Source organism: Pongo pygmaeus, chromosome 1 (assembly GCF_028885625.2).
Source record: "Pongo pygmaeus isolate AG05252 chromosome 1, NHGRI_mPonPyg2-v2.0_pri, whole genome shotgun sequence".
In the NCBI taxonomy this organism is placed as follows: Eukaryota; Metazoa; Chordata; class Mammalia; order Primates; family Hominidae; genus Pongo; species Pongo pygmaeus.
This window is the reverse complement of record NC_072373.2, coordinates 85,303,669-85,320,242: the sequence shown is the minus strand read 5'-3', so window position 1 is coordinate 85,320,242 and position 16,574 is coordinate 85,303,669. Positions and strand designations below refer to the sequence as shown.

Below are 16,574 nucleotides of genomic sequence, written 5' to 3'. Positions count from 1 at the left end.
GTTAGGCTTTTGATTGGTTAATTTCTGTATTTGATTGCATTTTTGGACGTTAATGTCACTTTGGGCTCTTTCTTTCATTTCCAAAGAGCAATCTGTTAGACTGTTTACAACGTGGGTTGTCTGGAGGTTTGCATTAATTTGTCTATTAAGTTAAGACCAAAATAAATTGGTTGGCTTGAAGAGACCTCTAAATTCTCCTCTCAGGGATATCAATAAATAAGTTAGACGTAGTGCTTAGAGATAGTCTATTGGGATTCTGTCATTTGGCCTGTTTTATATAAAGCTTTTATCCTTGTCAGTTTTGCTGTTCCAACGACATAATGTGTGGGTCACCTATTAGCATGCATTCTATGCAGAAATATTTACTCTTCTAGCAAATATCTTATTAGAATGTTTTGGTATGCAAAACCAGGCTATGAGTATTTCTATATATTGTTTATAGTTGTTGTTCTTTATTGTTTTTTGTTGGTCTTCTTTATGATTATCGGTCATGTGCTATGTAATAGGTTTTGTTTCAGGAAATATGCATTATATCACTAATTTAAGAGTTTAGGTCAAAATACTGTATTTTGGGGTGTGCCTCGTGTCATCAGTTCAGAATTTCTACATGTGAAAAAATGTAGTTAATAATACAAAAAATATAACCTTTGTGTTTGTATGCTATGGAAGGCATGTGGTAATTTTTTTTCCCCTTTGGTAAAGGAAAGACAAGTATCTTCTCATTAAATAAGTTTGGTTTGACTTTGATTAGGGTGCACAGCTAAGAAAACTGATGATTCTAACTTAAAAGGTTACCAATTTAAATATGTTTGATCATAATATGATTACAAACCTAATGTCTAACATTTTTTAGAGTATGGTACCTTTGACCACAAAGCTTGTTTGTCCACTAAAATAAGTTTTCTTACAGTGACTTGTTACTGGAGACATGTAGGGTTCCACAGACTGATGTCTTCTGTGAGCTTCCAGATGCACAAATTTGTTATGATAAGATTCTCCAAGTCACTAGGCTATACCCAGCACTTCTTTTATGGCCTTCTTTTATCTAAATGGAATCATGCATGAAGAGTAGCCTGGGCTTTTTCAACATGAATATAATAAAACAACGTAGAATTCAATCCAGTTTTAATTTTCCCAGCACTGCAGGTTAGATTCCTATGAGGAGCATATTTACTTTTTGAGGAATATTTTGTTTTTTCCTTCCTCCATCATGGTGTGATTGACAAGGGATCAAAGCTAACAGGTTCCATAACCAGAGAGAGTTCCACCTTCTCCATCTGGTCAATTATTAAGAATTTCAGACCCAACAACACCAGTTGAACTGTGCTGCTAGGCAGACATTTTCACTTGTCTCTTTGGAAGAAGTACAATTCTGTCAACATTAGCAAAAATGCACTCAACACTCCTGCAAAGGTTATCATAATGCAAAACAGATATCAAAATGACTTTTTCCTGTCCCTGGTATATCTGCATCACAGATGGCTTAACATGATTTATGACTAGTCCTTAGAAAGGCCCTGTGGACTTTCTTCATTACTAAATTTGTAACTATTTGTTCTTTCCTAAAGCCCTTAAAAGAGAAAAGTAAGCATTTTAACCCTCTATTCTGTGTTTAAGAAGTATGGTTGCCTCTTATGGAATGTCAGACTATGATTACAGTTTTCTAAGGAATTTTTTTCTGGTGGCTTAAACATCACGTGACTATTCTGAGCACAAAGTAAATTATTATGGAAAATTTGAGCTAAGCCTTCCAATTGTGCATAAGTTGTTGGAAATAATCTGCACAGGAACCCCTTTGTAGTGCTTTTTCTAAAGTAGAGGCAAAAAAATACTATTGTATGTGTGCAATAGCATGGAATTTTAAAAGATAAACATTTTAACAGGAAAAGTTATAAATGGGCTTTTCTTTATTTTCTTTTGCTCTTAACCAACCTAAATCATCCACACAGGTAAAGTAGAACTTTAAGATGTTCAAACTTTTCACATAAGGTGTTTATTATGTTATGTACTTGCTCTTCAATAATTTGAAAAGATAAATGATAATTGAAATAAATTTTAAATAAGAGGTTAATATATGAAAATACATTTTGGCAGAGTTTGAAGTCTAGAGTTGTAGAACCTAGGAACTTTTCATAACCTCAGTATTGAAGCAGAAGTTTTTTTTCAGAGTTTTACAAAATATAAGTACTCATTTCTATTGTAAAGAAATATATTTCTGGCTGGGTGCAGTGGCTCACGCCTGTAATCCCAGCACTTTGGGAGGCTGAGGCGGGCGGATCACGAGGCCAGGAGTTTGAGACCAGCCTGGCCAATGTGGTGAAACCCCATCTCCACCAAAATTACAAAAATTAGCTGGGTGTGGTGGCATGCACCTGTAGTCCCAGCTACTCGGGAGGCTGAGGCAGAAGAATCCCTTGAACCTGGGAGGCGGAGATTGTAGTGAGCTGAGACCGCACCACTTACTCCAGCCTGGGCAACAGAGTGAAACTCCGACTCCAAAAACAAAACAAACAAACAAACAAAACCAAATATATTTCTTTGCAAGTAAATCCTCTTCCTGCTAGAGGCTTCTGTATGGAGAACAGAACTTCAGTATCTTAGATTACTTCCAAATATTTCTATTTATTAATATGTTCCATGTCTCCTATTTTCTTAAGCATAATTTTTTTTTTTTAAATCACTTAAGACTAAAACCCAGGGGGATTAGCAAGCATTTAGAGACATTTAGCATGCTTCATAGTTTATACCAGCAAAGTTAGACAAAATGGATGAAGCAAAGAGGAAGAATAGAAGGAAGGAGAGAAAGTTAAATTTTGAAAAAAGAAAGCAAAAATAGGGGCCAGTTGAAGCACTGGTTAAAACCTGGGGTCTATAATTCTTCTGTAGTGGCCTAGAGTAATGCATTCTTAATTTCTTAATTTTGATGAGATTATAAAACCTCAGAAAAATGAGGCCCTTTCAAGAAGCTTGGATTATCTTCTGCAGAGGATTTTAACATCCAAGAAGAAAGAAATTGACTTGTGCATTACAGATGTTCACAGTGGCATGCCATCAGCGTTGAAATTATATCACATTCTGTGATTAGATAAGTGGTAGTGGGCTTACTGAAGCTCAGAACCCCAAGATTTGAATTCTTTTGCTTAGCTGTGTGTTTGTGTCAAGGACAACAGCAAATTCAGCCATGAAAGTTCTTCCTCTAGCACTATTTTAGTCAATGGCAAGCCCATATACATAATCTTGTAATACCCCTGTATTAGTCCGTTCTCATGCTGCTATAAGGAAGTGCCTGAGACTGGGTAATTTCTAAAGGAAAGAGGCTTAATTGACTCAGGTTAGCATGGCTGGGGAGGCCTCAGGAAACTTGCAGTCATGGCAGAAGGTGAAGGGGAAGCAAGGCAGCTTCTTCACAAGGCAGCAGGAAGAAGTGCCGAGTGAAGTGGGGAAGAGCCCCTTGTAAAACCATCAGATCTTGTGAGAACTCACTCACTATCACAACAGCATGGAGGAAACTGCCCCCATGATTCAATTAAGTTCACCTGGTCTCTCCTTTGACCTGGGGACCGTGGGGATTATAGGGATTACAATTCAAGATGAGATTTGGGTGGGGACACAAAGTCTAATCATATCAACCCCTAAAAAGAGGTTTGGTGTTTTTCAGGATTGATGAAAAGTTATTATATTAAAGCTCAGAGCCTTCATGCCCTATGAGAAGTTTATAGTACACACACAGAGAAGGTAACACATCCAGAGAAGTTGACTAAAACTTTAGTAAATCCACAGGAATTCTTATAATTTTGTTTTTTAAAACCAAGTGAAAATATTTATCCCACTGATGTTTTATCTCATGTCTTTCTTAGTATGATTCTCCTCTTTATTTTTAACTGAAGAGTGAAAACAATTTTTCCTGGAATTGGAACTCTACAACCTTGACATACATACCTATTGAAGGGTTTTCACATTGAACCAGGCAACACTTTACTCTTTCGCTTTGTCCCAAGTAGAAAGTAACAATGAATTTTGGAATTGACAAGGGGAAATGGAAAAGCAAGCATGCATGGGACATAATTTAAGCTTACATCTAGTAAAAAGGGCCTATCCTTTGAGCTCCCAAATGGTATGAGAGTCCAATCTAATCAAGTTGAATCAAGCTGGCCACATAATCTATCTGAAGTCTTGATTTCTAAACTACAGAAAATGGCAACTACTTCATTAAAATACTGTAAGAAATATTGAGTGAGTACATTTAAACACTGAGTTCCTTAAAAGGAAAAAGTAAATCCATTCTTGCTCTAGGTCTTTGGTTCTCATCTAGGGGCAAATTTGTACTCCCAGGGGACATTTGGTACTATCTGGAGCTATCTTTGGTTGTCACAATTTTGAAGGGAGGGTGTTATTGGCATCTATTGGATAAAGGATAACCATTGTAGGGCTAACCACCCTACAACGCATAAGATAATCTCCCACAATAAAGAATATTTGGCCCAAAATGTCAGTAGCACCAAGGTTGAGAGATCCTATTCTAGGTTTAAGCTTTATCATTATTATTATTATTATTATTATTTTGGATTATGAAGTTAACTGATTTTTTTGATTTTTTTTTTTTTTGCTTTTAATTTTTTTGTTTTTCTTTAACAAATTTAAGTCTCTTGAAGATTCTTTAGAGTAGAAATGCAATTTTCTGGAACTTGTGTAATGAAAATGGATGTGGACACATTGCCACATCATGGTGTTTGCCCAAGCAAATGCATTAGAATCATAAGTGATCCATTATTTCTTCTCTGCCTAGTTGAGTGTAGATTTAGTTCTGTACATGCCCCAAATGTCTGGGTGGCAGTTTAAATGAGCTGCTTGCCTTCCTTCCCAAACCAAATTCAGAACCTTTTAACTGACAACCACATCTTAAAATGTGCTTCTAGTAGTAGCTGATGGCTTCAAAACAGCCTGCAGGTAACGTTTCTGAATGATCTTCACAGCAAGCCAAGTCATTCTGTTTCAGTTCTTTGAGAATGCCACAGCACCTCTAAGAGAGCCCATTCACTATTTGTCAGTGGATCGTGTGCTTCCCAGGAGGTTATGCATTCCATGATAAATTCTTTCCAACTTTCAGTGCTGGGTAAAGAACATGTCCTCCCCTTGTAGCTCAGATGTTTTTGTGGACTTCTGTCTGCTTTATTGTGGTGTTAGTGGCACCTGGTCTCTTCCCTCAGCACAGTCACTGCTTCTAGATACTTATCAAAGAGTGACAAGCCATGGTAATATTGTACATGGGTGTACAGACACAATGAAATGCTGAAACAGCACAGCCAAGAGCACAAGGGACTGTTTCTTCAATTATTGCTCTGATACAAATGCACTTGTATATGAAGTACATTTATATGTGCATATTTATCTCTGTGTACATTAGGCAGCCAGACATATTTACAGTTTATGCACATGTATTTTTTAAATCACCTGTGTCAATTGCAATGTGTATCTTTTAAATGACACATTCCATGCCTTCGTGGTTCCATGGATGCCACGTCATTGGACATCATGTAGCCCTTTGGGGATTTCTCCCATTTCTAAGTTTGTGTACTGATTTCCAGAAAAACATTGGTCAAACTTATAGTCCTTATGTTTAGTCTAGATTTACCACAGTGGAACCGGTGGAATCTGGGTGGTGCCAGGATGGACCTTAAGATTGACTCTCTGGATGATGATACATCATCTAGAGATGATGGGAGAGAAGTAAAATACCTGAGCTTGAAACTGAACACTCTGGGGAGTTGGGTGGGGGAGTCTGATGACATATAACAAATTATAATTTGGGTTCTTGGAGCTGATTCTTCTTGGTTCTGATGACATCTAAATGTAAGCATGTATTGTAAATACATTACAAAATGGCTTTTATTATTTAGGTTATATCTGTGATTATAAAAAATATTTGAGAGGGATAGAACTAGTATATAGAGATATTATATATCTACACGTGAGAATGTGATCTGTGCCACACATTGTTTCATTCATATGTTCAGGAAGACAGTTTCAAAGATAGGTCCCATATTAATGGAAGGAAGTTACAGACCAAAGGCTTTGTCCCACTGACTGGGTATAAGCCACACCTGGCCAGATCTTACACTTGTTTTGCTAAGGCCCTACCTTTCTAATTCCTTTCAGATAAGCTAAACAGAGAAATGTGGGCCAGATGAGACAGGACAAGTCACAGAGCTATGGAGATGGCATAGTCCTTTGGTTGATGCTTGAGTCCTCCTCTAACCCCCAAAGAAAGCATTTATTTTTCCTGGGAAAGAAGGAATGAGAAGGGAGTTAGGTGGAGGATTGTTTTATTTAGTAAAATAGCTAGTTTTTTTGCATGCAAATGAACATCCCACAGGACAAAGAAAATTTGAATTTTTTTTTTTTTTTTTTTAAATGTGGAGTTGTCCCCAGGTTTATAAATCATCTGCTTTCTCTAAATGGCTCTTGCCTTTAAAGTATGAAAACACCATGAATAGCGTAGATAGATACCATAAATAAATAGTGCATTGTGTCAGAGTTTAGAGTTCATCATTTGTTAAGTGGTCCTTCTATGGGGAAAAAAAAGTCCTCTCTTCTGCTTAGCTGCACCTCTTCATGTGGGGCAGGAAAGCTCTCAGAGCTCAAATCCCTACCTTAGGAGAAAAGAAAAGTGTCAGAGCTGAGGCATGAATCATTGTTGGGCGATTCCACACTGATGATGGCTGTCTCAGAATATGAGGGCAAGAGCACAATTTGAGCAATATAGGGTTGGAAATAATAGAGTGCAACTGACCTGGGTCCCTAAGATCTCTCCTTTTCCAGGCTAATGTCATGTTTTAACCAAACCTTGCACGTTGAGCTTTCTTTCCTAATGCGCTGAGCTGCACGATGACTTCAGAATAATATTAAGCTTTTGCAAGCCCTTATGCTTAGGTTGAATGTGGGCTAGGTTCACCGCAGTGGAACCAGTGGAACCTGGGTGGTGCCAGGATGGACCTTAGGCTAACTCGCTGGATGATGCCTCCATCCCTGGGAGGTGAAAGCAGATGGTTAATGGCCCTTCTTGAGGCCCACTTATTATTATTATTACTATTATTATTATTAGCAGCAATGTTTCATATTTTATGCATGCTTGAGAATTCCTGGCCCATTATTTTGTTTTCTCCGTAGTCGCAGGTGGCAGAGAAGTGTAGATCACTCCCACAGATTCTTACAGTCCTCAAGGTTCCTTGGGCTGTTGCCACCCTGCAAGAAATTTCACCTTCATTTTGGAAATTAAGAATGTCAATAGACCCATATCATAGAGCCAGTCCTAGTATGTGACACTGCCTTCCTGCACTCCCTCCCAGGGGCTGCTCCTCATAGGGGAGGGGATGGTTTAGCAATGACATATTTAGAATCCAGTTGAATAGTTTGTGTGCTCTATCATGGTGGCAGAAGTACCATTGACCAGCCCATAGTCTTCATCTTGTCGTCCCCTGGCCAACCCTAGAATTTTAGAGGCATAGAAGAGAGATCCTAGGTCTAGAGACTACAATCCAAATAGACTAAATTGGGAAAAATAAATGTTCCCTTTCTCAGCTTGAAGTTGCTAAGGGGAAGCAGTTCTATTGACAACTTGCAGTAAGGTATGGCTTCACATAACATAAACAATATGCACCCTTTATTGCTTGCTCTGTTCTTCATGCTACTAACCAGACTCTGTTGGTGTTATTTTTATTTTAGTTTTTATTTGGGGGGGTTGCTTTGCATGTCATTCTTCCTCTTGGCTGTTAGTTGCGGGGTTTGAGCCTTTTCCTTTCTGTGATTCAGGTGCCTCACTCTTTCCTTTCCAGGTTCTTCCAGTTCTTTTAACATGTCAAACTCTGGAGATTTGTTCATGAGCGTGCAGTCACTCAATGGGGATTCTTACCAAGGGGCCCAGGTTGGAGCCAACGTGCAATCACAGGTAGGGACCCAGCCAATATGTCGCCAGGTGAATGCCTTAGAGTCCAAGAGCCCTCAGTTGTATTGGACTTCCTGCTTCTGTCCAGAGAGAGAGAGAGAAAAAATAGATCAGAACCAAAACCTTACCAACAACCGAACCAAAATCAAGACAACCATTGTCATGGGGAATCTCGTCCACACTTTGTGACTGCATTTGGCTCTGGCTTTTCAGTTGTACCGGGAAGGCAGGGGAAGAACAGTAAGCACAGGGCAAGGTGACCGAGACACATCAGGCAGGTGGAACCAGCATATTCTTTATTCACCAAAGGGAAAAGGAGGAGGTGTTCAGGATGTTACCTCAATTTCCAGGTCTCCCTCTCGTGTGTTGGTTTCTCCTGCTCAATATTTACCATATAAAGAGGCAATTAACAAGCAAGCAAATACATTATTATCTGATGTTTTCATTTTAAGCTTTAAAAACACCCAGCCAGGTTGACTAAATTCATTTCTTAGTCATCCTTGAGGTCAAGGGACTTGAATTTCTGGTGATGAGTAGAAGTCCACATTGGGAAGCAAAATCAAGCCATGTGATATCAAATTTTAGTGTTCCATAGTAAGCAGATTTCCTTCATGATACTTGAAGAAGCCATCCTACTATCTCAGCATGAAACATGATGTGAGAGGGTAAAGTAGTATGCTGTGGGTCAGAATTATTAGGGAAGTTCTGAGCCATGTCGGTCTAGTTTCCCACCCTCCGTGTGGAACAAGAAGCATTACAAGCCCGGAACAGACCAACTGGTCAGTGATTCACCCCTTTCTCGAGAAACATTGCCTGAAACAAGTTTGAAGTGATATGGTCAGGCTTTGGTCAAGTGACTAAACAACTGGCCATCACTTAAGTCCTCAAAAAATACAAGGTCTCAATCAAGTACTGCTCTCTCTGTGAGATGGCGGCCCAAACCTCCTCTAAACAGAACCTTTGTTTTTATAGGATACCCAGCAAAGGAACAGCTGTATAGGATGACCTGTAGGGAAGAAAAATGGGGAGAAAAGAAAATTCCTTCATGCTTTCCCCTCCAGCTCCCTGTATCATCCTAATCCTTACCATCTCATGCAGACTTGTTGAACTAGTTTCAATGTGACGATCCCAGTTTTCTTTTACCATTTTACTGTCTTGCTTACTGAACTCAGAACTCTTTATGGATTGGCATACAGAGGAAGCTAGCCTCCTCCTAGTGGACTCTCCCAGGACAACTGTCTCCAAAATGATTGCATTAATATGGCATGCCCAAATGGTGGCCTGCCTGATGATGATCTGCCTCCCTTTTCCTACACCTCTCTGACTAATTTTCTCTCTGTTATTGTTCATCTGTTTAGGTGGATACCCTTCGCCATGTTATCAGCCAGACAGGAGGATACAGTGATGGACTCGCAGCCAGTCAGATGTACAGTCCGCAGGGCATCAGTGTAAGAAAACAAGCCCCCCCACTCCCTGCTTTGTTTTTATTCTTTCACTACCAATTATTTCAAAGCCATAGGGCCCAGAATGCCACTTAGTAGGACTTATCTTAGCTTTACGGTCACCTAGTTTCTTGTTTCTGTATCGGTCATGCCATCGGCAGCATTCTACCCACAAAAAAAGTGGCGATTGGGCAGGCTTCATGCAGGCAGCTGGCGTCTAGGGCTGTCAGACGCAATCAGTGTTTGCATGGCACCTGCGGCCACATGCGTTCAGCTAGAGGAGCTGCTAAACAGGTGACACCTAGTACAACAGTGGTAGGAAATGTGACCACAAGCTGGGGCCTGGGAACCTGGGAGGTGAAACCAGTAGCCAAAATCCATTGCATCCATGTCTGTGGTCTGAGAAAAAAATACTTTTTTTCAATCTGTCTATGCACGATTAAAAAGAAAATTAACACAGAAGCTGGGTATGTAGAAGGGATGGGGAGGGGTGCAGACCATCTTCTACTTGTTCTTGGGTGCTCTGGCGGCTCCTGACTAGCATGAAAATTCATAGCGACAAGCTATGTCGCACAGAGTGAAATCGATCAGACAGACACAAGGAGAACCGAGTGTAGATTTGGGACAGCAATCCAACTTGATTTCTCAGATCAATTGTCTGCTTTCTCAGCAGCGGTGACAGCAAGCTGGGACAAGAGGGCAGCCTGGAAAAAGAGGCTGTTTTTTAGATCAGGGATGATTCCTGGGCTTTTAGAGGTCACAGGAGGCTTGAGTAGAACTATTGGCTCTTAACTATTGAAGAAAGGTTTGAGTGGTGAGTGGTGATCGTTTTTTATTGTTTGTTTCTGTTGCTATGATTAAAGTAAATGAGGGATCGAAGGAAGAAGAGTTAGGCATGATTTATTAATGTAATCTATACTAATGGAGATATAATGTCTGCAATGAAGGAGGTGATGGCCTCTTCAACTCTGCATTGGTCAAGTCATACATGATTCTGTCTGGTTTGGGAGGATTAAGAGAATATCAGTTATTTCTCAGATCAGATTAGGAATGGTTGAACACATTAGGAATTCTTACCTCATAAAAGAGAAAATTTGGGGGGTACATAGTAGTGTAAGGCATGCTAACACTATTAGATTCATCATGAATGATCTAAAGGATAGGATAGGACTACTGAGTAGTGGATTCAGAGAAACAGGTTTCACTTCAACATCTGATGGACCTTTCTCACAGTAAGAGTCCTCCAAAGAAGGGGTTGGCTGCCCTTAAGAGTTCCCCATCATTGGAAAATTCAAACATGGCTTGGCTAGCTGCTTGGTAAGGATGTTGCAGAAGGAAGTCAGGCAGCAGGTTTTGATTGTCTTGGTGACTTTTAAGGCCACTTACATTAGGGAATCTTTATTTTCTACCTTTTTCAGGCAGAATCTCCTCTTGAGTTTATATAATATTTATCAAGTCTTCTCTGGAATGGAGGGAGAGAAGTCAGAGTTAACCCTGTTAAACATATTCTGGACAATCATGTTACTTTCTTGGAAGTATTTTTAGGACAGAGAGATTCTTCCCATCTTATGCTTGTTCTAACTACATTAACTATTAGTACTGCATTGATGGCTGACTTACTGGGAAGACTGCTTGGAAAAATACAAGAAGCCATTGTGGGAAAGTGTATTCTCCAAAAGAATTCCAAATGAATGAAGTTGTTTGGGTTTTTGTCTGAGTGCAGGTTTACACACACATGCATTTATGTATTTCCTGAATCTTTTGGGGATATAAGATAAGTTTTTCCAGAGAAAGCTTTGCTCCGTGCATAAGCAGAAGAGAAGAACATGAGGAAAGCACAAGAGTGTAGGGACAAGAACTCGAAAGGAACTGAAGGAAGTCCACATGACTGAGCAGGAAATGGGGCTGACACTTCTGTTATTTGGCGTCTTTCTTTCCTAATTGGGCAGCATAGAAGAGAGAGAGCAGCAGTCAGACTCTGGGGGGTGGGGTGGGGGGAGGTCAACACTGACCCCTCTGACATCATCTGGTAGGCTGGGAATAATTTCTGAAATAGTGTAACCAAACATGTGCAGACAATTATGTCTGATGACATAAGCCCACCACAAAAACTGGGCCTGAAAATGCCACTTGAAAGAGTCTCTCACTTTACATTAATTTTTTTCCCATGAACTGCGGTTGTTTTATTTCTGGGTCTTTAATATGCAGGGTAAATGAATCAAGGGCTGATCGTGATATGTTCTTTTGATATCAGTTTTAAATTGTGCCACCTGCAGGAGGCTAAGCTTGTTATAGTGAGATGTATTTTTAGATGGTGGTATTCGATGCTAAGACATGGGTGTATAGAGCAGGACGATGACTGCCAGCAGGAGAGAGAGAGGAGGGGAGACAAGAAGAGACAAGGACAGGAATGAAAGCTTTGAGCCAAGAAATAAAAATAAACAGTTCCTAACCCCAAAGCTGCAGTGGAATTCCCAGCTGGGCTCTGGATTGTGTTTGATTCGGTGGAGGACATTTTCTGGGCAGCCTTTATCTGCTCCCCTGGCTGGGCTTTCACAACACCCATATCTTATCCAAGCAGCATCTATTTTAAGCCCTGTAAAGTTCAGACCAGTTGCCTTTAACTGACCACACAGCAATAGAATTGCAAGGTGCGGTGGTAGGAGTATTATAAAGGGAGTTGGGAGCTGCTAGTCCTAGTAACTCGTGTGCCCATGGGCAAATATTGAATCTCTCTTCTAGAAAATGGGGCCAGTAATTCCCACCTTTTATACTTCAAGGACTGGCTTAGGGCAAATGAGAAAATAAGTAGGAAAGGGATTGGCAAAGCATAAATTATTCCACATGAATGCAGTATGAAATTTTATAAGTGATAACTTTCTGATTTGACCTTTTTTCTCCTCTGATGTGAGCAGTTTTCTCAGTAGGTAGTTCCTAGTGAGGATAGTTTAGGACACAGTTGTCACTTTTTTTCTCTTCTGATGGAAAGGTGTGCTTTTGAGATAGATATAGTGTTATGCAAGGCCTAAAGACCCCCTTCCTTAGCCACGGTGAGAGTTAAATTATACCTCCTTAAGTACTTTGTGTTCTCATATGGCAATGGGCAATACTTACGAAGCTTAGAGTGGCTCTACGTAATGGAGGGAGATTATTCCACTTCTCTGTCAATCAGACATACTTAAAGATCACTTAGCTATCACATTCTTTCCTATCCATTCTCACTGCCACCATCCTAGTTCTAGAAATAGTTCATTAACTAGACTATTGCCATAACTTCCTAATCACTGTTGCTGTCTTTAATTCCTCCTCTCTCCCACACACCCTCTGAATTTTGTCATTCCTTGCTCAGAAATCTGTTGCCTACCCAAGCAAGCTCAAACCCTGAGTACAACATTCAGGGTCTTTTACATTTGGGCCCAGCCTTCCTGTCCTTCTACCTCATCCTCCTGTCATCAAAATAAACTCTGGATGCCATTCAGTATGGCCAGCTCACCTTTACCTCATTACCCATTTTCCCCCTTACATTTACTCATGTATGCCATCTACACAAATGTCCTTTCATTCCTACATCACCTCTCCATCCCACCCCACTATCCAAATCACACTTAGTCTCAAGCCCAGCTCCTCCTTCGTGTCTTTCTTCTTCTTAGTCCTTCTCCCCCTCTTCTCTCTACTTTATCACAGACACACATTTTCTTTGCACTGTACATATGTGCACAGAAATTACCTCTGTGTCTTTCACTTCTGCCCATGTGTATGGTCCTAAAAATGCGTGTACTAGTTGCTCAAAACATGTTCGTTGAATGAATAAATCAGGGAGGAGAAGAAAAGATGCTACTAAATTAAAAATTCATTTTAATGACCAATAGCCACATCTAGTGTACCAGCTATAAAGTATCTGATGAGAATTACTACTTTAAATGCTTATCCACAATTATACTGTCTTTAAGATCCAAAAATATCCTTAAGTCTTTCTTTTTGGAAAAAGTTTTTCAAACTTTCTGGCTGATGTATATTCTCTGAGAATAAGATTCAAATCAGCAGTAAGTGTGTGAAATTATATGGTGATGATATTGCAGAGAAAATTATCCTCAGCAGTAGGATCATTCTTATTATGAATTTTGTAAAATTTCTTTCACTCCTCGTATCCTTGAAGAGTCCCTGTGTTTCTATACTAAAAGAATCCCTGTTTAAAAAAAGTATATATACCTGTTTGTAGGATAGCCATGCATGTAGCAACATAACATTGTTTGTGGGATAGCTGTGCATGTAGCAACATAACATTGTTGTAATTGGATTCTCATTGTTGTAATTACCCTCCCTACTAGATGTGGTATTGGAACCTCCAAGGACAACCTGGAGGAAGCAACTTGAAATTGGGAAACTTAGGTCCTTCTTGTGACTTTTCTTTTAAGGAGTCACTTCACCTCTGTGTTGTTGCTTCATCTGTAAGGTTTATTAGATAAGCAAACTGAAAGCTCTCTTTCGCTCAACAGCTCTAGAATTCTGCATTTATGATCTTTGATTCATTGTTAGCTCAAGGGACACCAGACTAAATTGTAGATCATCCCTCCAGAAAACTCTTTCATTAGAGTTAGTAACTTCTATTCTTTCTAGCCAACCCCAGTGTTCAAATTATATCTTGAAACCCAAATGGGAAGGAAGAAGTGCTCTCGTTACACAAACTTTTCCCTTTGAATTCCTTGGATATTTGTGATAGCAGAAAGCATTATTCTTTAGGGTAAACCTTTTTTTTTTTCTTTTTTTTTTTTTTTTTTTTTTGAGGCAGAGTCTCTCTCTGTCACCCAGGCTGGAGTGCAGTGGTGTGATCTCGGCTCACTGCAACCTCTGCCTCCTGGGTTCAAGCGATTCTTGTGCCTCAGCCTTCTGAGTAGCTGGGATTACAGGTGTGCACCACCATGCCCAGCTAATTTTTGTGTTTTCAGTAGAGATGGGGTTTCACCATGTTGGCCAGGCTGGTCTCAAGCTCCTGACCTCAAGTGATCTCCTGCTTCAGCCTCGCAAAATACTGGGATTATAGGTGTGAGCCACTGAACCTGGCCACTATGTTTAATTGTTTTAAAATCTGGGTTATGGGAATGAATTTACTCCAGCCAGTCTTTGATGTAAATAGATACCCCTGTGGATTTTTCTTAATCAAAAGGTTTGGTGAAAATGGAAATAAGTGTCAATATTATCTCTACAAAGTTAACATGCCGTTAACATCAATTTATGACAGAAAAAAAATCTCATTAATCTTGCTTTGTAATCATTATAGTAATAGAAAAATAGAGATGAAGCTTTCATTGTAAACTGTAACATAGGTGTTTTTGTTTTTTCTTTTCTCCCATGTTAGGTAAGGGGGTAAAAGGAACATTTACCAAGTAAATAAATAGAATATAAATCATTAGGACAAAAATAGCCTCCTATTTAAATAAACATATTTCAGACATTTGGATACCACAGGGATACTTAGTAATACTTGGCCACGTGCCATAATTTTAATTTTTTCTTAACTATTTCTAAGAGACCTCCTTCCTCTTAAAGTATATATTAGTAAGATGTTGCCACATGTGGAATTGTAAGGCTGGGAACTCAGAGTAATAATTAAAATTCATATGCACATCTTTGAAAACTTACGTTAATTATACACAGTTTTAATTCTTCTATTTTACCAAGCTGAATTTGAATTTCAAAGGGATGAAAACATACCCAGATGTGCCCCCCAGTTGGTTGTCTTTGGGTACCTTCTGGTGCTATGACCAGGGACTAGTGAACAGCCCCAAAACTGAGGGGTAAAGGTACCAAGGATAATCGAGGGGTCTGAATGTGGCAGACCAGACTCTATAGTGTTTGAAGGCAGCAGGGATAGAGTAGATAGATGGAAGCTAACAGCCTCACTTTCCTTTATGACAAAACTATTGGGAAACAGGGTAAGTAAGTGCCTTTGCTTCTTATAGGGCCTTTAAACCTAGCACCATAACAAACCTGAGACCAGAAAAGCATTTTATTTCAGCCCACAATGATTGAAGAAGCAAAAAATATCCCAGTATTGTGATTTCATATGCAATCCAATGTTTTTCCCCAGCTCCCAAGCGAAAGCCCTTAAAAGTACAAATGAGGTCAGATCATTCAATGGCTTATTCATGCATTCATTTATTCATTCACTTATTCATTCATTCATTTATTCATTCACTTATTCATTCATTCATTCATTCATTCATTCATTCATTCAATAAACATAAGCATTTTTTACCTTGAGGAATGAAGCTACATCATGGTACATCCAGGTCAAATTGGAGAAACTCTGATGTCAGTCAGGGTACATTTTCCCTTTTAGTCTCATTCAGCACTTTGTCTGGGATTGAATTTCCTGTTCCTAGAAGAATAGACCAAGGGAACTGACCAACTCTGTAGCCTAGGAGGGAATTTGAAATTAAATTATATGACAGAAGGGGGGAATTTAGGACCAACCAGCAACAGTTTGAGAAAAGTACCAACCCCAACCAAATAGATATACCATGGACTTAATAATATAATAAGCATTCTTTTGTAGGAACTGCTTCTCTCTTTGTAGAACTAGTTGCAATGAGTTATGATCTTAAACCTAGTGATATGATCACACTAAACAGTATCACATTTAGGCTGTGTGTGTTTGTGTATGCATGTGTGTGTGTGTGTACATGTACATTCCACTTTTGCCTGTGTGACTATGAACAAGTCAGTTTCTCTTGATAGGACTCAGTTTTCTGAATTCTAAAGAGGACAGTTGAGCTGGATTTTGTTTAAGGCATCTTCCAATGTCAGTTCCATTTATAAACAATTATTGTTTTTCCATTCCCAAGAAAATGCAAGATTGTGTTTTGGGGAAGATACTCAACTGTGAGATGACGGTGTATGCTATGTTCCTTTCATTGGAATTGGTGTTTTATAGCATCCTGCCCAGCCTGGCCCACATTTGGCCCCGTAGCCATGCTTCCTCAGGCTAGGATCTGGTTAGTTGTTCCAGAATCAAGTTGGTCCCTCCTTCTGCTCTGTGAAGAAAAATCACAACCTCAAAGGGATAGGTTTTTTTTTATGGTTGCTCCTGAAAGTGGCATGGTCCCTCTAGATGTCAGCAAATATTAAGGCAATTAAATAAGGCAAATTAATTATGAGAAACATTAGCATTCCTTTCTGAAGACACTGTT

At 39.4% G+C, this 16,574-nt stretch overlaps 1 protein-coding gene across 5 annotated transcripts in view; it reads left to right on the top strand.

Moving 5' to 3' along the window:
• Nucleotides 1–16,574, top strand: part of PBX1 (PBX homeobox 1) — a 291,950-nt gene that overhangs the window by 252,280 nt on the left and 23,096 nt on the right. For 3 of the 5 annotated variants that reach the window (XM_054482550.2, XM_063649429.1, XM_054482567.2), the window contains 2 exons: nucleotides 7,833–7,945; nucleotides 9,301–9,390. In XM_054482550.2, coding sequence (XP_054338525.1) covers nucleotides 7,833–7,945; nucleotides 9,301–9,390 — 203 coding nt within the window. The remainder of the gene's footprint in view (nucleotides 1–7,832; nucleotides 7,946–9,300; nucleotides 9,391–16,574) is intronic. The other 2 variants (XM_063649436.1, XM_063649432.1) reach the window with 1 other exon arrangement.